Source organism: Hakea prostrata, chromosome 1 (genome assembly GCF_041222555.1).
Source record: "Hakea prostrata isolate BN-2017 chromosome 1, UWA_Hpros_2, whole genome shotgun sequence".
Classification (NCBI taxonomy): domain Eukaryota; kingdom Viridiplantae; phylum Streptophyta; class Magnoliopsida; order Proteales; family Proteaceae; genus Hakea; species Hakea prostrata.
Window position 1 is genome coordinate 47,742,011 of NC_142600.1, and position 26,470 is coordinate 47,768,480.

A 26,470-nucleotide genomic window follows, 5' to 3' on the forward strand; every position below is an offset into this window, starting at 1 on the left:
TCCACTACCGCTTGCAATGCATATGCTTTCCGGTTAGGAGTTGAAATTTTGAATTCAAACACGCCCATGCAAAATTTTACTCATATTTGTTTATTTATTGATTTTTCACTGTAGGAAATATGGGTACCCGGTTTTTTTTATTCATCTTTAAATGTGTTTTTTTTGGTTAGTCTAATTTTTGCTTGCATGTCTAATATTAATGTATCTTGTCACTGCTTAAGTTTCAATGTCTTTGGTTAATTGGTCTTGTTTTGGTCCACAATATTGGGAGTTCTGTTGTAGAGAATCAGATGACCAATATGAGCATTATCTACATGCCCCAAAGAATCTGGGTTGTGCGATTGATCATCCGTGTCTGCAACTCATTCAGGAACATATTTTTTCGACCTCGTTAATCTTCTTGGAGGACCCATATGAAGGACTGGGTCCATGGATTTTAGGTTCAGTATGAGATTCATGAATTTGTTTTGGATGAAATAAACTATTTATGGTGTGAACACTGAACAGGGTTGACCCTCCTGCCCCGGCTGAACCCTAAAGTGGCCCCTCTAGGACTGGCCGAACCCTCTAGGGGGGTATTTTGGTCATTCTAGACCTAATTCAGTTGCTGGTTTAATTTTCAGAATTTTATTTATAATTTGTTAAAGAGTTTCTGTCAGTTAAGAAGTCCAGTTTAAGTTGAGTAGGAGTTCTTGAGTCCTTAGTTCCTTAAGTTACTTAGAATTTTATTTTAGCATGTGTCATGTTAGAATTTCAGTACCTATAATCAGCATAGGGACTGAAAAGAAATTTAGACAGAAGAAGAAGAATAGAGGAAGGCTGAAGACAAAGAGGAGAAGAAAAAGTGAGAGAGCTTGCATGTGTGTGTCGGCTCTCTATGGTACTCTATCTATAGTGTAAAATCAAATTTGATTTAGGAAAACTTTCCTGAGCTAAGTTGCAGCGAAAGGAAAATTACATATTGCATAGAATCTCCCAAAATATACTAAAAAAGAATCTATTGTAGGGAGACTACTTGTTGACCAAATAATAAGAAAATTAGAAAGTTACTAAAATGGAAAGTAAACAAAAATAGAAACCTAATCTAAAATAGAAAGCAATATTTTAGCACTCCCCCTCATGCTGGTGTATGCATATCAAGGGTTCCAGCTTGGAATAACAAGAATATATCAAGAAATTACACTTGAGCACATGTAGCAATAACAGATGTTGATAGACACCAAAAGTGATTCGGCCAAGAAATAATTAACAGCAACTTAAGTAAACAATCTTCATGTCGAACGAACCATCCAACAACGAAAATAACAGGCAGTGGTGAATCCGAACCATATCCATAAGTATAGCAACTAGTTAGCAACAATAAAATCAAGGGCGCCATCGAAATAAGGCTAGTAGTAGGTAGGAATCCACACAAGAAGATAGAATGTGTAGCCAAAAGTCACACATAAGGTCTTTGCAAAAAAAAGGCAGGTGTAGGGAAAAGAATGGTAGGTAAAAGACAGAATAGGTTACTGCAGACCAAGTAGATAGGTAAAAGACAATATTGGTTATTATGGACTAAGGTAGTATGGGTTATTGTAGACCAAGTATGTATACAAAAGACAGTATGGTTTACTGCGGACCATGTAGGTAGGTAAAAGGTAGTATGAGTTACTATGGATTAAGTAGGTAGATAAAATGCAATATAGCTTATTGTGGACCAAGTAGGTAGACAAAAGTCAACTATGTGGTTAGGTGTTACTATAGAATACCATCCTAGGAGAATAAAGATCTTCACCAATAATATTCTTTAACAAATTCTAAGTAGATATAGAAAGAGACTCCAATCTCCCCTTCACGTGTAGCATTACATGTCAACAAATAATTATGACCAACGACCAACATCTCAAAGTATGAGCACAAAAGAAATCCAAGAAGGAACAACAGTAGCCATAGAGCAGTGTATTATTTACTAATAAAGCTGATCAGGCATCATTAAATCGTCTCACAGGACAAAGTCTTGTTTACGAGAAAAAGAAATTCTGAACCACCGATAACCCTCAAACAGGGCAGCAGCAAATTAAATTAGAAAATATTACTGAACCAGCTTTGAACCTTAGACAATAGTAGCTCAGCAAAGTGCAATAACAATTGCCATGGTAGCAGATAATGTCAGATGTGTTTACTAGAAAAAAGAAGCAGCAGCCACTTTAGTGCAGATTGAATTAAATTCATAGTTCATGAAGAAAACATCAACAGGTCTTTGCTAGTGCAGTTTGATTTTCAGAAGAAAAGAGACATCTTGCGCTGTATCTGAGACCATGGAAACAAACTTTCGCTAGATTTGAAACTCTAACAGATCTTGATTTGAAGAGAAAATAATCCTAGTCCTTCGGGTCTTTTTAAAGTATTAGACAAGGAAAAGGCTGAACTTGATTATGAAACAAACAATGGAAGCAGTGGTGAAGCAATATGGCTCCTGTACAATTTTTCAGAACAGAAAAATTAATAAAACATAGGTACTAGTATGTTACTTGCTGCCTAATTTATAGCATATACAATGGAGGATGATACCTAGGTCTTGCAATCCAATTATTGGGCATATCTTTGCAAAAATCAAGAGGAACCCCAAGACATGAGCACAGGACGGATCAAACTTCAGATTTGCACACAAAAGCAGTGCAAGAGAAATAAAAGGCCCAAAAGGGCGGCAACATTATTTGAATAATCGAACCATATGCTGTCCATACTTTTGAAAATTAATAAGTATCCTAGAGAACTAGAAGAAGACAGATCAAATTCACAGAAAAAGAAAAGAAACCTTTGATTTGAACAGAAACTGTGGGCTGAGAGTTCCACGATTATGAATTAGTTGCAAAATCTGAAACTCTCCATGATTTATGGGTTTTCAGTAGTATTAATAGGTAGATAGAAATCCCTTCATACATTGATTTAGAAGGATCTATACTACATAGATAGGACAACAATAGTTGCACACTAGGAGGGGGGGGGGAGGGGCTGAGAAGTTGACAGAGAAGAAGCAGTCCCTAAGCTGATTATGGAAACTCTAGTACTGTGTTAGAATTTCAGTACCTGTAATCTGCCTAGGGACTGAAAAGAAATTTAGACAGAAGAAGAAGAATAGCAGAAGACAAAGAGAATAAGAGAAGAAAAAGGGAGAGAGCTTGCATGTGTGTGTTGGGTCTCTCCTGGTACTTTATTTATAATATAAAATCAAATACCAGTTAGGAATTCCTAAGTTGAGTTGCAACAAAAAGGAAAATTACATATTGCATGGAATCTCCCAAAATCTATCACTGGGAGATTACTTGTTAACTGTTTGTGAAATTAAAAGTAACCGCAAGCATACGGTATCGTGTAGCTAACTGGTCGATCTCAAGGAGATATGCCACTTAGAATTCAACTTCTTAATAGTAATGCGAGAGTGCATTGATTCAATTTTTGTTAAACTAATTAACTAAACTAAACGATCCTAATCCATACATCTAATGCAATCGAATTGAAATGAAAAATAAAGCACACAATCAATGCGTAAATAAAAGACAGGAAAACAATTGCAAACAATAAAAATAAAAGGAAAAGGGAAGTGATCCAAGTGTCAGCTTTGGATCGAGGGAAGGGGAGTATAATAATAATGACTTTGTCCGTGGACCCTTTGCCGTAGCTTACAGTCCACCGATCAGGGGAATGGATATTAGAGAAAAAGAAATTGCAGAAAAGAAATAATCAAAGCAATAAAATGAAAGGGAAACCTTAACCAAAGAGAGGCACAACTGTAGGCATTTTTGATTAAGGACCCAAGGGAAGGGAGAACAATAAATAAATGATGAAAGTAAATTGCAGAAAGTAAATAACAGAAAGTAAATTGCAGAAAGTAAAATGGAAACCTTAACCAAAGAGAGGCACGACTGTAGGCATCTCTGATCAAGTATCCAGGGGAAGGGAGAACAATAAATTAATGCTGAAAGTAAATCCTAAATTAAGAATATGGAGGGGTAGATAGAAACGGGAATGGAGGGAGGAGAGAAGATTAATAAAGAAGGTTACTTACTTGCGAATTGAACAAACAATTCAAATCTCAACCAACCCTAACAACCAGATCTAGATCTAGAATGATCTAAATCTGCAATTGCTAGATCCAAAGAAAAAATTGAACTTGAAACTTGAACTTGATTTGCATTACATAGACAAATTAAACCTAAACATTTAATCTAGAAAATTTAAATCTCACAAATGCAAGCAAAGAAAACTTGAGAAAGCCTAAATAAACCAAAGAGAATTGAAAAATTGCTTCTCCTAAGCTCTAGAACACGTTCTCCCTTGATGGAGTATGCTCTCATTTTATAGAGTTAAATGAGATATGAGGCACGACTGAATTTGAATAAAACTCAAAGTTCTTATCTAACTCAACCAATTAGGGTTTTGGCGTACCAATCGGATGGACTTAAAGATATCAAATACATAATTCCACCGTTGGATTTGAGGTTTAAGTAGTCGTGAAGCTCTCCTCCAAAAATCAGCACGATCGGACATCGAATGACTGTTCAATGAAGGGCTTGATCAAAACTGGACAGAGACATTCAAAAACGGGATTTTTGCCTCTTCCTTCTCTAAATATAATTCTTTTTCCTCTTTTTCTTTCTTTAATTAAATCTCAAATAGGAAATAAGATATTGAAGTATGCAAGGACTCTTTTCTCCATTTGGACTCTCTCAATAATATCTCTGTAGATTTGATTGATAATTTATAATCTCAGCCGTAGATAAAATTTGCCTTCTTTATCTCTTCAATATTTCGGAGTTGGCCCATAATCACACATCTCTAGCCCATCATGCTCCAGATCAGGCCCATTTGAGAATTTGAATTGACTTCTTGACGTGTAAAATTGCATGATTCAAGCCCAAAACTCCAAATATTTGCTTAAATCTTGAAAAGTCCTAAAATCTACAAAAACAACATAAAACCCAAGGTAACTCCACTCTAAGTGTATAAAATGCATGCTTTATGCCCTAAGATTTCAAACATAAATGTGCTCATCATCAACCAAACAATAAGAAAATTTAAAAGTGACGAAAATAGAAAATAACTAAAATAGAAAGTAACCAAAAATAGAAACCTAATCTAAAATAGAAAGCAATGTTTTAACATATAAATTAGGGTCCATTAGATCTTTTATTTTTTGTTTCAACGGTTGTGATCATTGTGGTGGGATCCTAATCTATAAAGGAATCCCACTTACTTAGAGTCATGGTGGGGGATCTCGCCCTCGAGCGAGATCTCACCACTCCAAAATAGTGAGATCTCGACATAGATGGCGAGATCTCGGTCGAGATCTACCAAAATTTTGGTGTAATCTCGGTGGCCCATCTCGGTGGGTTTTAGGGCCCCGGTTGGGCTGAAATTTGGTATTTAGCTTATTTAAGGCCTTTTGAACACATTGGTGGCCTTAGATTTATGAGAAAATAACCCTAAGTATGTCTTCTAAGTTGACCCTATGTGTAAAATCAAAGTGCTGTGAAATGCAAGGTTAGACAACATGTAATGTAGAGATATCAAGTAATTCATGTTATCAACTATAAAGTATCAAATACATTACACATCAAACTATCAAAGAACTTAAATGTCTTCAAAATTTTACGACCATAAGAAGTTTTAGACTTCTAGTAAGTCATAAATCATAATCCATAAGTTCACAATCACAAGAGTATGTGAGTAATAAGATTACAAGACTACAAGACAGCAAGAGTATTACTCAGCATTCTGCATCAATTGATTCTGAACGGTGGCCACATATGACTCCCAAGTCAACTCATCACTGTAGTATGTCACATATCGGTTTAAATGTCACATTAAATTGGTTTCCATGAAAGTGTAGATCAAAGCTTGTGGATCAACATATATTTACATTAAACTTACACACCCATTGTAGAACATTCTATTTGATTGAAAAAAATTCAAATTTGGGGGAAATCTTACCTTTGTTGAAAATTTAGTTGAAATAAGCTTGAATGACGATAATTTGATGTTGTAGATGTCTTAAAGATGTTTAGAAGTTGAATCCCCAACAAATTCCGGCCAAAAATCAAGTTTCTGGCAAGTTTTTATGGTTGCAACGAGAGAGAGGCGAGATCTCGGCGAGATGTGGCGAGATCTCCCATCTCCCATCTCGCGAGATCTCCCACCATGCTTAGAGTTAGGGTCTTTTAGTATGCTATAATTAGCCTATTCTTGCTTCGTATTCATTAAGTCTAGATTAATAAAATTTATTTAAGAATTGCAGCCAAGGAAGGTGTGGCAGGGTCTTATTTGGGTAGTACCTTGCGGTTATCTAGAGATTCTTATTTTCATCAATTCAGTCTTGCAATTCTAGCATGGCCAGCAAGCATCCACCTGCTTATTCAGCACTCACTTTAAGTACCAGCAGCCGCCCACCCTTTCTCCTCCATTTTTAGCAACCTTAGCCCCTCCCTGAACCCTGCACAAGCCTCCCTCCTCTTCCCTGTTCTGTGCTACAACCTAGACCCCTCCCCCTTGCTGCCACATCACAGCAGCAGCATCCCCATCCTCCTACGACAACCTAGATCCCTTCCTCCAGCCCTGCAATACCCCTAGGCAGCAACCCCACCCCCACCTTGCAGCACCCCTCCCCCTTCTCTTTCTTCCTTCGGCCGTCTCTCTCTCTCTCTTATCTCTTGCGGCAGAAAAGGGCAGAAAACCTGAAAACAGAAAAAGAAAGAAAGAAAGCAAAAAAGAAAAGAGAAAAAATGAAATGAAAAGAAAAGAAAAGAAAAGAAAGGAAGGAGAAGAGAAAGGAAAAGATCCAAGGAAGATTTTCCAACATCTAGTCCATATTGATCAATCCCTAATTTTATACTTTTTCCCTTGTAACACCCAACCCATATAGATTTTGTTAAAACCGTAACAACCCGTAGGTTCCCTTAACTAGAAACCCTAATCCTAAAATCAGGTTCAAATCAATTTATTACGAGGGAAAAAGAGAAAAAAAGGGGGGGGGGTACAAACAAACAACTTATAGTTAAATAACCATGACTTTACGAATACAAGGACCTGAGGAAGTGAAAGGAAGCACAAGAACGAACAAATATGGAAAAAAATTTGTTTAGACTGCTGCAACCGAAATAAAGAGCTCAGCCAGAGAGCTCACTAATAATCAAATACTAATTTTTTCATGAAAATAATGAGATGCTATTTTTTTTGGGGGGGGTAAATGTCACTTACCTCCCCTCTTAGTTTGACCAAATGACACTTAGACCCTCTCTTAATTGGATAATATTACTTACCTACCCTCTTAGTTGGCAAAGTTATCAAACACCTCCCTTAAAGTAACTTTTTCTGTTAAATTCTATTTTTACTGTTAAATATTTTTTTAAAACCCCAAATTACCCTCAATTGAAAATATGTTTAATTTAAATTCTAAATTACCCTCAATTACTGTAGTAGTTAAAATCTTAAATTACCCTCAGTTAATATTATTGTTAAAACTTAAAATACTCTCAATTATTTTAATAGTTAAAATCCTAAAGTACCTTCAATTAGTTTTATTATTAAAATTTCAAAATGCTCTTATGTTCTTTATCTATACGTTCTTTTCATAATTTCATTAGAATTAAAGAAAAGGGAAATCAATAAAAAAAAAATTAAACATCTTTCTTAGGTTTCCTTTTCCTTTTTTTCTTTCTTTCTTCCTCTTAATGAAAGATATGCATCTAAATTAAAAGACATAAGGATATTTGTGGGTCTTGGAATAAAATTAATAAAGGGTAATTTAATGTTTTAACTACTAAGGTAATTAAGGGTATTTTTGGATTTTGACAATAATATTACTTGAGGGTATTTTAGAATTTAAACTAAAATATCTTTTTAATTTAGGGTAATTTGGGATTTTAGAAAAAAAATTTAACGGTAAATTTGAACTTAATGGAAAAAACTGACAGAAGGGAGGCATTTGATAACTTTGCTAGGTAAGAGGGGAGGTAAGTGATATTTACCCTTTTTTTTGGGTGAAAATAATCAAATGCTAATTAATTCTTCCACAATAGGGCTTTAAATAAGGCTGTGTGAGTCATGCAAAGGAGGTCCTAAGGGACTTACAAGAGGAATGAGAAGAGGCCTAAGAAGACTCAACCAATCCCAACCACCTAGTTGACTCCTAAGAAGATTTGGACTCTTAAAGAATGTTAAAACAATCAAAGAGCTTCCTATTACAACTTGAATTGAAATACTACTCAATTTCATTCAATAATCAAAACTGAAAATTACATAAAATACTTGGCTATTTATAGCCTTCAAAAGACTCTTAACTTAGGTGGGAATCCTTAATAGACAAGGATCCCACCACTTGACCAAAACTCTTGAATTGGAGTTTAATTACTTAAAGACCTTAACCCTTGATTTGGAATCTAGTAAAAGACACATGCTAATAATTAGACTTTAACTTAAATAAGCATATGCCGAATTCCCTTTTAGTTAGAACTCTTAAGCACATGTGCCAATTTAAGATAACTAAGGACTCAACCAAACAAATTTTAATCAAAACACAACTCCTATGAGGCTATGACCTATTCAAACACTAGTCAACTTGAGAATTCAAAATCAGACTAGGCTCTTCTTGAGTATTATTGAACTTCGTAATGAGTGTCACTATGGGTTGTGGAAAAAGAATCTCTGATACCAATTGATGAAAACCAAGGAGGATGGGATTTGTGTGGTACAAAACATATACTCGCTAGCACACTGTTAGTTTTTGGGAATAGGAAGGGTGGGTTTGATAGGCCATCGAAAATTGTTTACTTGGGTTGATTTTGAGTTGTTTAATGGTTTAGGGGTGGTTTTGGTTAACAAAAACCTTGATGGGTTGACAAGGAAAAAGTTGCAGGGTTTTGTCAAAGGAATTTAGGCAATGATTAGTCTTCTACTCCAAGTCCTCCTTTGCTCTCGTACTGAGCAAGCAACCTGTCTTTTTTCACTCGTTTTTTAGCTCAACTAGCTAGTAAGGCATCTTTACGTCATTAGTATAGTTGGGTACCGTTAAAAAATTATGTGAATAGGCTAAGGGAAGCTTGCGGTAAGGGTAGGGAAAATTTCTTGGCCAGCCTTTTTAATTCTTTTATTTTCTTTTCTTTTTTTCCTGTGGATCAAGGGTCCCATTTTAGTCCTTAAACTCAAGCTTTACCTTGTGAAGATTTGCTTCACTTCTTGGCTCTTGTCCGCCATTGAAGTATGCCCTCATATAATCTTCACAGGTTTGATGGGTGGGTGCTGGCTGCCTTCTTGGTGGAACTCTATCTAGTTCATACGTCTCATGGTCTTTTTCATTCCTTTCATAAAGTGGATTCTCATACCTAGATTCTCTGGTGTAACTATTCCTTTCTCTCGATCTCCGAGGATGGTCGTACTTTGGATCATCTCCTCTATACTTTCTTTCACTTCCTTCTTCCCCTTGTGGAACATATACTTGCGAAGTTACTTTAGGGGGTGTAGGAGGTGGAGTTAGTGCTTGATCTGTTGCCTTGGACTGTTCTAGGTTTGTAAGCTTGTTGCTCATCTCAGTCAGCTACGCAAAGATCTGCTGCAGTTGTTGCCCTATTTCTGGATTGTCCATGGTACTTACGAACTCAAATAACTGCTGGACTGTAAGCTCTGATACCACTGATGTAATCTCGAAATTTAAGGTTAGATTTTAGGATCTTCTGAAATAGGTCCAGCACTCAATTAGGGTTTCTAGTGTTTCAGATTAGGTTTTTAAGGTAGTTAGGGTTTTGGCTGGGGAGGTATGGAAGGCTAGGGCTGCCGGTTCAGCTCTTCAAAACTGAATTCTAGTGAATCCTTTCAACTAGAATGGACTCTAATTGCTGGAGCTCAAATAAAATTCAAATTCTGAAATTTGCAAAATTTTTGCAATTCCTAAGGTTGAAGAAGAAATGCAGAAATCTTCAATTAGGGTCCAAAGGGGTTAAGTGGGCCAATTGCATGAGGGCTTTTGCTCAGGGGTTAGGTGTGATCCTAGGAGGGGTAGGATGGGTTTAACAGGGGTTGGTGAGGTTATGTTTTGAGAGGGAGTGGCCTGCTGCTGCCGCAAGACAGAGAGGGAAAGGGGGGAGGGCTTTCGACTCCAAGGGCAGGGGATTGGGGCTGCTAGGGCAGAAGGGTAAGGGGAAGGGGAAGGGGAAGGGGGAAGAGGATAACTTGAGTTGGGGTTGGGGCTGGTTTGGAGGTCAGAGGTTGAGGGGATGATGGGCCTGTGAAGGCTTCGGATAGAGAGGGAGTGGATTAGGTTTGGGTGTGTGTCTTGACTTTTACTTGAAGGGTGGTGTGCTTTATGGAAATCTGCAGAAGAATTTGAAAATGATGAAGGAATCTCAAAACTGGAAACAAGAGTTTCCCACCACAGGATTCCAAGGGGAATCCCATGACTTTCCCTAAGCCAAATTCTCAAACTCAAATCAATTCATTAATCCAAACTGACGATTACAAGAAAGACTTTGGCTATTTATAGTCACTCAAACCCAACTAAACTCAAAGATTCTTTCCTAATTTTGAACAAACTCACAACAAGACTTCCAAAAAGGAAATAACTCTTTCCTAATTTAAGGCACCTCAAAGTAGGACTTCATAATAGGAAATATCTTGACTTTTAAGCAGACTGACAGTTACCATATTTGGACTCTTAAACCAACTCAAACTCCTTAAGATATAGTTTCCTTGAAGTTATGAATTTTATCCTAACCAACTAACAACTCTAATTAATAATTGATTACCAATAAGAACTCAACCTCTAAGACTCTAATTTATAAAATAAAACTGGACTTGGTCACCATTAATACTTGATCCAGGCGTAGGAAATGACCACTCTACCCCTGGAATGGATTCGTCTCCTCTTAGTTGGGCCTTGTCTCACGGGTGGGCTTGGGCCCTAATTGGGGGCTGGCTGGGGCTGGATACATCAAAGGGTCTGGGAAAGAAGGCTATGGTTACTATGGGGAATGGGTAGGGGCTGTACTTTTTTTTTTGGGGGGGGGGGGGGGGAGAACTTGAACTAACTTGTTGCTGAAGTTTGAAGAGGAAGAAGAACCTAATTGCAGAAAACAATGGCCAAATATCCAGCCACAGTTTACCCCTTGGGATCCCACGACTTCTCTCAATTCTAGTTTCTCAACTCATAATTTTCATTCATCAAATTAAAATTTATATTGCATGAATAGGCTACTTATAGCATTAAAAGAAGACTGACTTGGTTGGTAGTCCCTAAAGGCTAAGGATCCCACCCCTTAACCAACACACTATAAAAGGGAATCTAATTACTACAAGACCTCAATCCTTAGATGGGAATCACACTTTAAGTTAACTTGATAGCACATGCTAATTAAGAAAATGTAGGACTCAAGCAACAACTTTAAATCAAACTAGAACCCTCTAAAAAAAGTAAACTCGAAAAAAATAATAACCCTTTTGGATAAGGAATCTTATCTTATCCACACTTCTACTGAAACTAAAACTCTTAATTAACTCTCAAAATGGGGCTCCAAATAACAAAAGAAAAATAGATAAGGACTCCAAAAAAATAACTAGATTTATCCCAGATAATTAGGACTTGATCCAGGGTGTGGAAAATGACCAGACTACCTTGTTGGTTCGACCGCCACTGGGCTTGCTAAAGAACTAAAATCGGCTTGGGAACTCCTTCGGCCCTTCTTGGGCTGTCCTTGGCTAGTTTCATCAGACCCACTGATGTTAACATGCTTGACCCCCCCATAATTGGTCCCAAAGCTCAAACCAAAGAAGCCAATCCAAAGTTGGCTGACCCCTCAAGTGCATTTTGGTCATCTTCCAGCCGTTTAGGGCTCAATATGTGTCTACATCGATCCCCTTGATCCAAGGGTCATGGATATAATTTTTATTTTATTTGGGTTAATAAATTTTGAGTTATGAAGAGTTCAAGTCCATTATAAGTTAGTTGTGGATAAGATAAGATTCCTTATCTATGGGGGTTCTTAACTTTTAAGAGTTTGGTTGTATTTAAAGAGTTCTATTTTGAGTTAAAGTTGTTGCTTGAATCCTAAGTTATCTTAGTTAGCATGTGCTTTTAAGATTAACTTAAAGTGTGTTATAGTAAGATTCCAATCTAAGGGTTGTGGTGTTATAGTAATTTGATTCTATTTTAAGTGTTTTGGTGAGTTGGGATCATTATCTATTAGGGATTCCCAACCCTCTTGTTTTAAGGTTATAAATAGCCTATTCATGTAATGTAGTTTTAAGTTTTGATGAATGAAAATTATGAGTTGAGAAAATAGACTTTTGAGAAGTTGTGGGGATCCCAAGGGGTGACTTGTGGTTGGATAGTTGGCCATTGCTTTCTGTGATTAATTTCTTCTTCTTCCTCTTCAAACTTCAGCACCAAGTTAATTCTAGTTTATTATTTTTATTTTTATTCCCCCCCCCCTTTCTCCAAGCATGGAAGGAAATTTCGGCGAATTTCGCTGAAATATCAGCGAAATTCGCCGAAATATCGGCGAAATTCGTCTGTTTCGCCCCCTGGCGAAACGAAACCAGGGGCGAAACCGATATTTACCAGATATCGCCGAGAAATCGGCGATATCTGGCGATATATCGCGAAATATCGCGATATTTCGGAAATTTTATTATTTGTGATTTTATGTTATTTCTTGCACTTTTTAGGCGATTTCTCTCGCGATTCTATCACAATCTTACCAATTCTATCCCAATGATTCAAGACTCAAAATTTAATGTGCTAAATGTAAATAGGAGGACAATATACATAGAATAATTTATAAATAGGAAGACATTTTATAGCAAAATCTTCAAAATTAATGATCAATCTTACCAACTATATTCTAGTAATCTAGTCCTCAAAAGTCAACATGCCAAATGTGGTTAGGGAAGAGTATATACATGAAATAATTTATGGAAACAATTTAAATTATGAAGGGATTTTGTAATACAATCGTCGGTTAATCATTCCAACTATATCCGAATGATTTAGGCCTTAGAAGGTAACACGTTAAATGTGGTTAGGCAGGAGATTTAAATGGAAATATTTATAGAAAATAATTTAAATTTACCACATATTTGCATCAAATTAGGATAGGCATCAAATTTGGGTTCAAAATGACCAAAAATACCCCTAAAACTCGTGGGCAAGAATTATCGAAAGTCAACATGCCAAATGTGATTAGGAAGAATGTATACATGAAATAATTTATGGAAACAATTTAAATTATTAATGAATCTTGTAATAGAATCTTTAGAGTGAATGGATAATCATTCCAATTATGTCTGAATGATGTAGGCTTCAGAAGGTAACATATTAAATGTGGCTAGGTAAGAGAATTAAAATAGAATAATTTTTAGGAAATAATTCAAATTTACCACATATTTGCATTAGATTAGGATAGACATCAAATTTATCAAATTTATTAAATAAAAATATCCAAAAAATAAGGAGGCGAAATTTTATATATGGGGGGGCGAAATATTGCCGAGATCTCGGCGATATTTCGCCATTCGCCCGGTTCGCCAGGGTAGCGAACCGGGCGAACTTCCCGAACTTTCGTTCCCTGTCTCCAAGTACAACCCCTACACATTCCCCATAGCGACCGTAGCCTTCTTCCCCATCCCCTGTAGACCCCATTCCCCTTCCCTTCCTGTAGGATTGCAGTAGGCTTTAGAACATTCCGCTTCACTTATTTCCGAAACAGGTCCCTTACCCAGAAAATTTCTGCACTTCATCTTCTTCCTTGGAAGACTTCTGCAAAATTTTGAAAACATCTTAAACCCTTATTTAGTTTCAACCAGACCACCTTAAACTCTCTAAAACCCTTGAACCAGCTCTGAACTTGCAGTGCCAGCAATAGAAACCCCAAACCCACCATGGCAAACCTTCCCCAACCCTAAATTGAGTTTAAATTTGAATCTTAAATCTGGAAATTCAATTACAGTACTCTTCAGACCTAATTTTCAGTTACAGCAAGGTATTTACAACCCTAGAAGATCTTAAGACCTCTGTAACAGTTCCCCCTTTTGCTGGAAAGTCCTGGGCAACCCTTAAATCCAAGGAATTTACCAAATTACCCTTAATCCTAGTTTTGGGGTTACATCAGTGGTATTTGAGCTGCTGGTTCAAGCAAATCCACAATCATTAGATGAATCAGTAGTCACCAGGGCTACAGAGGAATCAGCTAGAAACTACTTCCAGTCACACCATGGTATCTATAGAGGAATACAACCACCATAGAGACCTCCTGAGATGCATGAGTTGAGAACTTTTGATGGCATTAGATATCTTTAGGTATTCTATAAGTGGCTTTTTGATCTTGATCTTTATTTTGAATGGCATTATTATTCAGAAAATGGAAAGATGGGTTTACATATAGGCACTTGGTGGGATATGCTTGTGAACGGTGGAACTGCAAAAGGAGGCAACTGATGTATGAAGGCACTGAACCCGACAGTTGGAAAGAGATGTCAGAGGTGTTGAGCCAATTATTTTTCCCACAAGAACATCCAGTCAGGCGACACCAACAACTCATCGTCCCCAACAAGCATACTCCCAGAAGTTCACTGAATTTGATACAAGAAATCAGGACTGCTACAGAAGAGCACGAAATAGGGTGACCACATCAGCCACATTAGTCAGAGTACTGTCCATCGAAGGGATTCACCAGCCACCAGTCTCTCCACAGTTCTTCCCTACTCTCCTAGGAGGGACCACAAGGGAGCATTCTTGATGTAACCAGCCCTAGTCAGCCCCCAAAGAAGGCCCAAGCCTATCCGAGGGCAAGAACCCACCTGGAGGGGCCAAATCTTTCGCGGGGTAAAATGGTCATTTTCCTACACTAGATCAAGCCATACCTGGTTGACCAAGTCCAGTTTTATTTTAGGAAATTAATTCTGTTATTGTTTTCTATTTTGGAGTCCTAGTTGTTGAGTTAATGTTGGTATTTGATTGTTAGTTAGAGTTGCTAGTAGCTGAGGATAGGGCTCCCTAATTTTAGGAACCTTATCTTAGAAGGAGTTCTATTTTAGTTAAGTCCTGTTTTAGTAGTAATTGAATCCCAATTTGGTAGGATTCATTAGTTGAGTCTAGAATGGTTTGTGGTGGCTATAAATAGTCTAGTCTTTCATGTAATTCTTCAGTAATTGATTATTGAATTGAATTGAATTAAGAATTGGCTTGGAAAGGTCGTGGGATCCCTCTTGGGCATGGTGGGAGATCTCGCTCTCGAGCGAGATCTTGCCACTCAGAATACCGAGATCTCGACCGAGATGGTGAGATCTCGGTCGAGATATGCCAAAAAATTGGCGGTAGTCTCGGTGGCCCATCTCGGTGGGTTTTAGGGCTCTGGTTGGGCTGAAACTTGGTATTTATCATATTTAAGGCCTTTTGAACACATTGGTGGCCTTATATTTGTGAGAAAATAACCCTAACTATGTCTCCTAAGTCGACCCTATGTGTAAAACCGAAATTCTATGAAATGCAAGGTTAGAGTCTTAGAGAATAGAGATTATAGATATAGAGTTAGAGTCTTAGAGAGTCAGAGACAACATGTAATGTAATTATGTAAAGATATTAAGTAATTCAAGACTTCAAGTTAATGAGTTATCATTTATCAACTATCAAGTATCAAATACAAATATACAAATACAATAACATTACACATCAAGTATTCAAGTCAACAAGTGATCAAAGTTCAAAGTTCAAACTATTAAAGATTCAAAGTAATAAATTGTTAAATGTCTTCAAAATTTTACAACCATAAGAATTAAGAAGATTACAACTTACAACTTACAACTTACAAGACTAAGAGTATCACTCAACATTCCACATCAATTGATTCTGAACGGTGGCCACATATGACTCCCAAGTCAATTGATCAATGAAGTATGTCACATATCGGTTTATATGATCATTATATGTCTGCATGTTAGAAAACTGGAGGAATAGCAGTCTGGGATAACCGTCAATCGTGGGTGGGTGAAAGAGCCATTGTTGTTGTTGTTCATATAGTTGTTGAGTATTTGGGTACGGGTTTCTAAACCACTCATTTAACAACCCACCTTCACTCCCATATGCGTACTCTCCAGGTGAAGGGTCTTGAGGAATCGTATGACCTCCATAAGAAGAATACCCACTGTAATCTGACCTGGTGCTGTGATCCCCGTATTGGTACCCCGATGACAGGCTCTGCTGTTGTGAATCACTCTGATTTAGGCTTATGCTTCCGATGTTCAATTCAAGATCATGCATGCTCGCATCATCATTCGGTTGCCCCTACCCCTGGTTTGATATGATCTTCCTACTCCTACTATGAGTCCGAGAGATAGGGGAACTGTGGCTCACATGTGTCGGATGACTCGGACCTGGTGGAGGTGAGTCAGGTGACTCCCTTTGTTGACGCTGACTTCCACCAGAAACACGACCAGCCTGACTGCCTCCATGACTTGAACTCAATGACTGACTTGGGCCACTTGGCCGTCTGGTATCATCAGCATCATCTGAATCCCCACTACTAGTTGTCACCTCAGTTGTTTCAAGTCGACCAGGTGGCTCCACAAATGGTACAGCTGATCCTTCTGATGCCGCTACAACAGCCTGACCCTCATCAGAAGATAGGTGCTCAGCCACAGCATCTGGGCCCATAGCAGCAGCAATGGTAGGATCAGGCTGCCCTTCTGGCCCATCCAACACTGGGCCACCTCGATCCCTAACCCACTGATATATGACATCATCTTCCTCATCTTCTACGGGGGGCTCGTGGAATATATCAGTCAACTCAATCGGTTCACGATTGTCGTCATCTATATTATCTTGTATGTGCCCTACTCTCAATCTCATGTTGTAATGCACATACACTAAGTCCTCGAGCTTGTTACTCCCCAATCTGTTCCGTACCTTACTATGGATGAGCGAGAAGGTGCTCCAGTTCCTCTCGCAACCAGAGGATGATCAAGTCTGTGAGAGTACTTTAATTGCTATGTCCTTGAGATTTGGCGCACTAGTTCCATATAAAAACCACCAGTCAGCTACATAACCAAAAATAAGAATGCATTAGGCAAGTAAATCTTTATATTTATATAACTTATCAGTTATCATTTGTAGAGTTATAATCTATAGACTTATAGATTTAATGACTTATAGAGTAGTGAACTATTTACCAGGATCAGTTTTTTTCCTAGTTACAACCGCAGAAGGCTTTCCAAAACTCCCAGAGGCATCCCTGAACTCCCTAATCTGTACACCAATTCTTCAATTATTGTATTATGTATATGCTTAATGAGTTAATGCACTAATGCAAGAAGTTGAAGAAACAATTGAATAAGTTCTCACCTCTCCATTAATTGTCCCTTGCATGACGGGATTTGACACAAGCTTCTCCACCACCTCTTGCACTGCAGTCATCAACTTTACATCAAGCCCCAGATCATTCTTGTAATGGTACTTTGGGTTGAGGTAGTAAGCTTGCATTGTGGAAATAAAAAATTTGGTTAGTGACTTAATGATTTGGTTGTTTACATGTTTATAAATTATAAGTTATAACAAATAAAGAATGTAAATTAAAGTATACAACAAAAACTTATAGACTTAAAAGTGACTCACCAGCCAAGTGCATCTCACCATCTATTATCGATGATCCTCTCGTAGGATTTGAAGGTGCTAGGGGCAGCAGCTCTAACCAACTCTTTCATTTGCTGGAAGGCAGCATATAGGTGGGGCATTGTGGGCTTCTTCTCCGAATCCACCATCCTTAAAACAAACACAATAGGCTCTATAATGCCCAGTGTCCTATTCAGCTGCCTCCAAAAGGAATCATCAGCAATGGTTTGTTGGGCTAGTACTGCATCAGGATAGCTAGATCCACGCCAACCAAACCACTCATCACTTGCAAACATGTGCCGAAGACCCACCACTTTCTTCTGAAAGCTTTTCAGAGCTACATCGTTGGTGGCGAATCTGGTCAATCCAGGTTTGACTAGATCACCCTTACAGTGGTTCCTCATCATCTTCAGCATATAACCATGGTTATAAATAAAATTATTTACCCTTCTAGCCCTCTCAACCACAGTATTGATTGACTTTCTTTTCCCCAAGTCCTTCAACATAAGATCAATCGAATGAGCAGCACATGGTGTCCAAAAGAGGTGGATCCTGCTGCTCTTCTTCCTCATCAACATTTCACTAGCTTTTTGAAGTTAGCACTATTATCTGTGACAATTTGGACAACATTCTTTGGCTCTACCTCAAGGACCACCTCCCTAAGAAGCTTGTAAAGGTAGTCAGCATCTTTGATCTTATCTAAGGCATCCACTAACTTAAGGAAGGATGTATTTCCATTGCAGCTCACCATGAAATTAATGATGGACTATCTAGTAGGACCAGTCCATCCATCAGCCATCACAGTAACACCATATGTACTCCATTTTTCCTTTAACGAACCAATGTATTCATCCACCTCCTGCTTTACCTTGGGTAAATATTTATTCATTACTTCCCAAGCTGTTGGGCCTTTAACCCCTACACCTGCCCTAGCAACTGCATTGATCATCCCCTGATAGTATGATGTTTTGGCTACATTGGTTGCAATGTTGTTATAGAGCATGAATTTGGTGATTGATAACCTAGCTTCCTCCTCCCTACTGCATTCTTTACCTCCAGCAAACATATAGGGAATGCTTCTTAATAGATGTCTCGTTCGTTGAAGAGGGAGGGGTCTTGGTCAAATGTGGAATCATAATGTCTAGTCTTCCTCCTCCTTTCGGTCCTCTCAGTCTCAGTTCCCTGAAAACTATGTCTAGGTGGCATGGATGCCCCTGACCCCGAACCTCCTGCTCCCCTTGTCTGTTCATATTGCCTCACACTCTCAGCATGTAAGGACTGTCTGCTAGCTTCCATTGTAGCCTTCATTTGTCTCCATTCGGCTCATGACTCAACACCCATAACCCTCCTCCTCTCTTCATCATCGCTTGACTCCTCATCAACATCAAGAGTAGGTCTAGATAGCATTGTATCCTCAAATTCCCTTTACTTTTGTGCCATCTCTTCCTTTTTTTGTTTCCCTCCCCTTAAAGTTGCTGCAATTGTTTTTTGCACTTCATAAGGAACCTTGGGACACTTGGCAACATCTTTATAACCACCAGCCAAATGTTGCTTTAATCTGGTTGAACCACCAGAATTCAAAATCTTGAGGCAATACTTGCATTGGGATTTCTTCTTGTCAGCAGTTAGTGGATCCCCATGTTGTCAAGCAATGTCCTGAGTCCCACTACCAGTGCCGCCACTCCCACTAGTTGCCATTTAAGATTCAAATGTACATCACTGAAAGTCTGAAATACATACATGAGTCATGAATATTCCCAAATAATCAATAGAATAATTTTTAGATACATAAAAACATGTAAAAACAATTTATAAAACAACAAAACACACACTTTGTTCTAAGATAACATATATACACTGCTCAAACAAACATGTTAGTATTTTTATAATAAACTACATAATATGAGCATCATTTAAAAAAAAAAAAACAGATAAATTTTTAATAACATATTATTTTATATAAAAATAATTTATAAAACAACAAAACACACACTTTGTTCTAAGATAACATATATACAATGCTCAATAAGACATGTTGGTATTTTTAAAATAAACTACATAATATAAGCATCATTTAAAAATAAATAAATAAAAAAAAAAGAAAAGAAAATTTTTTAATAAAATATTATTTTTCATAATTATTTTATTTAATTATTTAAATAAAAAATAAAAATAAATACAACAAGCATGATAATCAAAATATTAATACATGAGATTGTAGCCCTCTAAATGTAGTTTAACATAAATAATAATCACATTCATATCATAAGTATTTATTTATAATCTTTAATTTTAATTTTAATTTTTTAGATAATATATTTTTTAAATACGAAAATTCAAAAAAAAATTTAATAACAGAAAATTAAATTTTTTTTCCATGAAAGTGTAGATCAAAGCTTGATCATCAACTTATATTTATATCACACTCATACAATCATTGTAGAACCTTGTATTTGAAAAAAATCAAATTTAGGGGAAAATCTTACATTTCTTGAAGATCCCTGGAAATAGGCTTGAATCACTACAAATATTCTTCAATTTGTTGTTGTAGATGAGTTGATGATGTTGCTATGTTGAATCCCCAACAAATTCCGGCCAAAAATGGAGTTTTCCGGCCAATTATGCCTCTCTCTCGCGAGACAGGGCCTTTAAAAAGCCCCTAAAGCAGCAAAAAACCCAACGTTAGCGAGATCTCGCCGAGATATTGGCGAGATTTCGAGCGAGATCTGCAATCTCGCAGATCTCGCCAGAGATCTCGTCTCGCCTCTCTAAAAAGGCGAGATATCCCGAGATCTCCCACCATGCTCTTGGGTACCTTGCAACTGGTTTGTGTGCTTTCATACTTCAACTTCGAGAACCTGATAAGAACCCTCAAATCCTCTATGAAATTCAATGGCAAAACAGAAAAATTAACAAGATAATGCTGGTTTTAATAGTGCCAGTCACCCCCAACACCTAACGGTGCCCCTCAGCCTACAGCAGCCCAAACATCATTTATATAACATTCCATACTTTTCATCTCCTTTTCCCCTTTATTTATAATCCTCTCCCATACCCTTAACCCTCTCTCTCCCCTCCACATGGCTACCCCTAGGGTCCTATCATTGCTGCACCCTTAAATTTCACCTTGTCCTCATGGTGAAGGAAAGATTGAAATTTGGTCTTCACATGCTTGCCACACAGCTAGGCCAATTCTACAATATTCTCAGAGACCCAACAGCAAGCCCATTTCCAAGGATGCAATTGACCAATGGCGTGCAACTTTCAATGCTTTGCGTTCTCCACTGACACCTCAAATGAAAAATCAGAGATGCCGCACTTAAGTTCCTCTCGAACAATATGCCAAACACTAGAGACAGGTAGATGGGAGCCTAGGAGGCACAATGCCGCTGTTACCAAAATGGGGTCGCAGAGAAGACCAAGAAGCGACTCTTCAGAAGTTATACCTGCCTGAAATCCAGCATAGAGGTAAGCTATTTCTGTCAATGATGTCATGGCACAGGCAGTGATGGATCGCAGGTCCTCTAAGTCAAGCACCAGAGCACAAACAAGAAAAAGTGAACGGAATCCACCCTAGGACAGACCCCCAAGCAAATCGAGAAAGACTTTCAGCGGAAAATCAAGAAAACGATACTGAACAGTGGTTTTCTTCGGCAGATTTCCCAATCCAAGTGTTGGTGCAAATCGCACCCCTGTAAATATTGCCGATGTTGGGAGAGCAAATCAATTGGAAGCCCGAGTTGCACTAGATTTCAAACGAAGGAGGTGAGTTCCACTCACCGGCGTCCAATGTGTCTCTGCCTTGGGATTTTGCACAACCAGATGTGAAGGCTTTCTCAAGAGGGAGGTAGAAGACGGTGGTTTCCCTTGTTGGTTAGGACGTACCTCAATTGCTGCAGCCCCAACATCACTTCCTCTCTTTCCATCTCGATATGGAGAGGTTGAAGACGATGGCTTCCCCCTTTCTTGGCTTGGTTGGACCGTTGGTTTGGTGAGTCTTTGGTTCGAACTGGTCCTTGGGTTGAGCCTTGGTTTGTTTGAGTTATTTGGGCCCAAAGTAATAATAATAAAAAGTGGGTTTTGGGGTAACAAAATGGACCAGGCCCATAGTGGGACTTTTGAAGTGGTTGGGCTCAAATACGTAAACCCTAGAGTAGAAAAGGATGGGCTGGATATCCAGTAAAAGGACTGGGCTGAGCTGGTTAATAGAATGGGCTGGGCCCATAGTGTTGCTTTTGAATCGGTTAAGCCTAACCACTTAAAACCATGGGCTAAGAAAAATGGGTAGAAAATTGGGTTAATGAAATAGGATGGGCCCGAGGTGGGTCTTTTAAATGGGTGGTTTCCAAATACAAACCATGGGTTAAGAGAAATGGGTTGGGCGTTGGTTTGATGGAATGGATTGGGCTTTGGGTGATGAAAATGGAATGGGCCCAAGATAATTCTTTTGAATGGGGTTAGGCATAAGCACTTAAAATTGTGGGTTAAGAAGTATGAGTTGGATATTGGGTTAATGAAATAAGATGGGCTTGGGGTTAATGGAATGGGTTGGGCCCAAGGGGGTTTCTTGGGGAAATTGACAACCCAATCTTTGAAATTGGTTCTCTTGGGCTCTAAGTTTGATACTATGCATACTTGAGTTGGGCCCAAATTATATGACCCTTGGCCCTTAATGTGTGAACCAAACTCGTAAACCGGTTTGAGGTGTGCCAAACTAACCCCAAAAACCCTCAAACTCTAGTATCGTCTTCTCCATTTTTTGCGAACAGAAACCTTAGCTGCCGCCTGTTGGTTTCTGCTAGGCGCTTCCGACCATCTTCCACTCCCCTTCTGACCATCACTTTTCATTCCATTGCTAGAATCAATAGCCTCAACCATCAAGCCTCTCTTTGGCATTATTCTCGTGGTTCGGTGAGAAATAGCTTCTGCAACTAATCGGCCACAACCAGCAGCCACTTCCTGCGCACTTCCTTGCACTTGATTGATGTGGTGCTGTGATTCCTCCTTCCCAAAGACCGATGCAGATTCGATATGAGGAATATTTGCATTCTTCCTGTTTCCAAAATCGATGACCAGTGCCTTCTTGAAGTTCATCCAGGTAAACTCCGGCCAAAGATCTTTCGTATACCCAATCCAACGCGAATCCTTCCAAATGTTCGACAGCCATTGCAAGCCAATGTTCTTGCTCAATCTGATGTTGTCAACAGAAGAGTTCGACTTCAGTCATCCATTCTTGTGCTCGTTCTTCACCAGAAAACCAAGACAGTGCCATAACTCCTTCTTGGGATCATTAATGCTCTGATACCAGTTGATAAGAACCCTCAAATCCTCTATGAAATTCAATGGAATTCAATGACAAAACAGAGGAATTTACAAGATAATGCTGGTTTTAATGGTGCCAATCACCCCCAACGCCTCACGGTGGCCCTCAGCCTACGGCTGCCCAAACATCACTCATATAACATTTGATACCTTTCCTCTCCCTTTCCCCTCTATTTATAATCCCCTCCCATTCCCTTAACCCTCTCTCCCCTCCATGTGGCTACCCCTAGGGTGCTATCAGATCCCAGCTTCATCTTCAAGTTTCCTTGTGTGAATTGCAGCGAACTCCCTCAATTTCAATTTAATAAGCCCCACCCCATCCCCTACAGTTGCAGCCCTTCCCCACCACCGTAGCCTATCCTTCTCTCTTCCCCTTCCCAGTGATACCTTGTCCTAACCCATTTAGGAAACCCTCAACCCAGCCCCTTTCAGCCCCTTTTCATCCCTTTTAGGATCACATAAGCCTCAATAATCCATCTCTACTCTTAATTCTGCAAATACAGCCATATTACCCTAAGTTGTAAAACCCCTGCACTTCGTCTTCTTCCTTGAAGTTGCACAAATTCCAGAATTGCAAGAAACTGAATTTTATCAAGTTCTCGCAGCTAGAACGTATTTTAGTTGGAAGAATAAGATAGGAAACAGTTCTGAATTATAAAACCAGCAACCCTAACCCTTTTCCTCCCCAATCAAACCCTAAATTTGCCCTAATCAAAGTTTTTAGAAACCCTAGTTTCTTTGGCCACATGGCTCACATATCACTGCTTCTTTTGTGGATTGAAATTTTTTGTTTCCATGATCAGCTTGCTCGATGGGATCCTTTTATTCAATACAAATGAATGGCGATGCTCGATGGGATCCTTTTATTCAATACAAATGAATGGCAATGCACATTTGCAATTTTACCAAATGTGTCCCAAAAATTAATTCAAGGAACATTTCTGTAGCACAAAATAGGTTGCGGAATGGTTTTTGTAACACAACAACTTCTAGAAACGTTTCTGTAACATTTCTGTAGCACAGCACAGTTTGCAGAAATGTGTGGCCATTTTGTTCCAGAAAATTGATTCTGTTTTATATTTTAGTAAAACAGAATTTAATCCGTAGAAATTTCTGTTTATATTATACAAATAGAAACTACAAAAGTAAAACCAAACGGATTTTTCTGCTCAGTAATTTCTATTTATTTATTTATTTATAAACCAACTTGTTGTATCCACAGTTTCAAGTGCCTATGAAGAATTGAACTCAAGAACTCAATTGTGGGGTTGGCCAAGAAAAAGAACCATAACTGCATTAAACTGAAAAACGGTAGTAGGGGAGGATTAAAGGGCTTGAATTATTTCAGCACTTAATGCAGTATCTTAGTTTACAATCTAATTGCCAGTTTGATGACTGCAAGTAATCCCTTTATAGATTAATGATCTCTGTACTGTGTGGAGTCTTATTATTTAAATTGATAGAACTTCATAGGTTGCAACAAAACTAGTTTGTGCTTATTTATTGGTGATCACGACTTTGGTTCTCTTACAGTTGCAGGAAAGGATTTAAAGCAGGCACAAGTAGATCGAGCTTTAACCTTTGACCCAATTAGACAGCACAGACACTTTTGCCCCTGGATTGTGTCAACAGGAAATGCTGCACCTGGGTGGCAACAAACACTGTCTGCTTTAGATCGCAGGAAAGAGCCTTCTCAACCTATGCTTGCAGATTCTCCATCTTCTTCAGTGTTTGAGGTATGTCATAACTGATTCGCTGATGTATGTTAGCTTGTTAAAATCTATACAATTTGTGGAATTGTTCCCTCATTTTTCTCCTTGTCCTGAACCTTTCAAAATTTTTTTTGACAGGCTGATGATCCCATTGTTTCAGTCCGGAAGCTTTTCATGTCTCCACCTTCGAAGAGAGCAAAAACCTCTTTTTGAGAGATTGGTTCAGTTTGCTGTGTAAGAAGATGAAACATGGTTCTTCAGATGTCATTAGCTAAAATGGGATCCCATCATTGAGCGGGATTTGCTTGTCTATGGAACCAGAATTAGACCCAACTTTAGGGGCCTTGAGAATATAATCACCAAAACAAGTCAATAACCATATATGTTTGATAAAAGTGCAATTTCAAGCCCATATTTCAAATAATGTGGCTATTTACTAGTAGCCCATTTAAGTGAAGGTAAAATTATGATTGTCCACTTAAGTGGTAAAAATGATTAGATGTCCATTTTTATAAAAGCTAAAATTATTTTTTTCAGAGTTATATTTTGTATGACTGAAATGATTGAAGCTGAAATGACAGATTTGTTCTTTTGTGTGGTAAAATGATTGTAATGCCCTTTATTCTCACTCAGTCTCCCACTTTTCTTACCCAACCCTTAGGTGAACTTCTTCCTATACTTCGCTGAAACCGCCAAACCCCCCCCCACCCTCACCTATCTCCCCTTTGTCACCCACCTCCGCCTGTTTAAAACCTTAAACACAATCTAAGATTCTAAAATTACTAAAATTAGTAAATCAACTTTGAACTCGTCTAAGATTCTGAAATGGGGTTTTAAACACAATCTAAGATTCTAAAATTAGTAATTAGGCTCTTTTTTGTATCAATTCTCATTCTCTATTATGATTATTTAAAAGAAATAAGTACAAGAATTCATTATTGGTTCAGAATGAAAAAAGGTTTGGTGACATTTGTCGAGAATAAATTATGGAATGAAAAATAAGTTTGGTATGTTAAAATGAAAACTTGTTAGAAAATAATAATGAAAACTAATATAAAAAAAATTCTATTAATCTAATTATCAACAATTAACTAATTACAAAAAAATGCATCAAACAAAATATTAGCTTAACAATATTCATATAAACTATGAGTTTTGCAAAAAAACAATCATACTAACTACAATATCAATGTAATGTCTACTAAAATTAAAACTTCACCAAACACTTATAAGGAAAATAAGTATCCATGCATTCATCATCTATCCTAATAAGCTTCCATGATTTGTTTTGCAATTTCTTTTCAATATGCTTCCTATCATTCAGTCGAACTTCACTTGACAATAACATATCAAAGAATAATTACAGCAGTTCATGAGACTTACAATTAGACATGTAAATGGATAACCGAAATCTGCTACCAAATTCACATTTGTATTCATTTAAGTGTAGTCGTATTCGGAATTTTTCTTACCGAAAAATATCCGCATCCGTTCGCTAAAAAATTGGATTCGGATTCGGGTAATTGCTTATCAGATCGGATAATATTCGGATAAATTTTTATCTGGATAGAGTAAAACATTCAACATTTTTTCCTCTGAAAATGAATGATAATCGGATTCGGATACTGGTAGTCTGTAACTGGATAATCGAAAATCGAAAATTATCTGGTTAAAGTAAAGGATTAAACACTTTTTCTCTAAAAATGGGCTAATAATTGGATTCGGAAACCGGTAATCGGTAATCAGAAATAAAAAATATTAAAAAAATTCATCAATCAATAATCGGATAGTTTATCGAATCGCA

At 37.9% G+C, this 26,470-nt stretch overlaps 1 protein-coding gene across 1 annotated transcript in view; it reads left to right on the top strand.

The window, feature by feature from the left end:
• The window catches only part of LOC149029057 (C3HC zinc finger-like protein), a 59,403-nt gene extending 34,027 nt beyond the window's left edge, over positions 1-25,376 (top strand). Inside the window, exons 6-7 of the mRNA XM_089140313.1 lie at positions 24,488-24,690; positions 24,805-25,376. Of these exons, the coding sequence (XP_088996439.1) occupies positions 24,488-24,690; positions 24,805-24,879 (278 nt within the window). The 3' untranslated portion in view covers positions 24,880-25,376. The remainder of the gene's footprint in view (positions 1-24,487; positions 24,691-24,804) is intronic.
• The last annotated feature ends 1,094 nt before the right edge of the window (positions 25,377-26,470 follow it).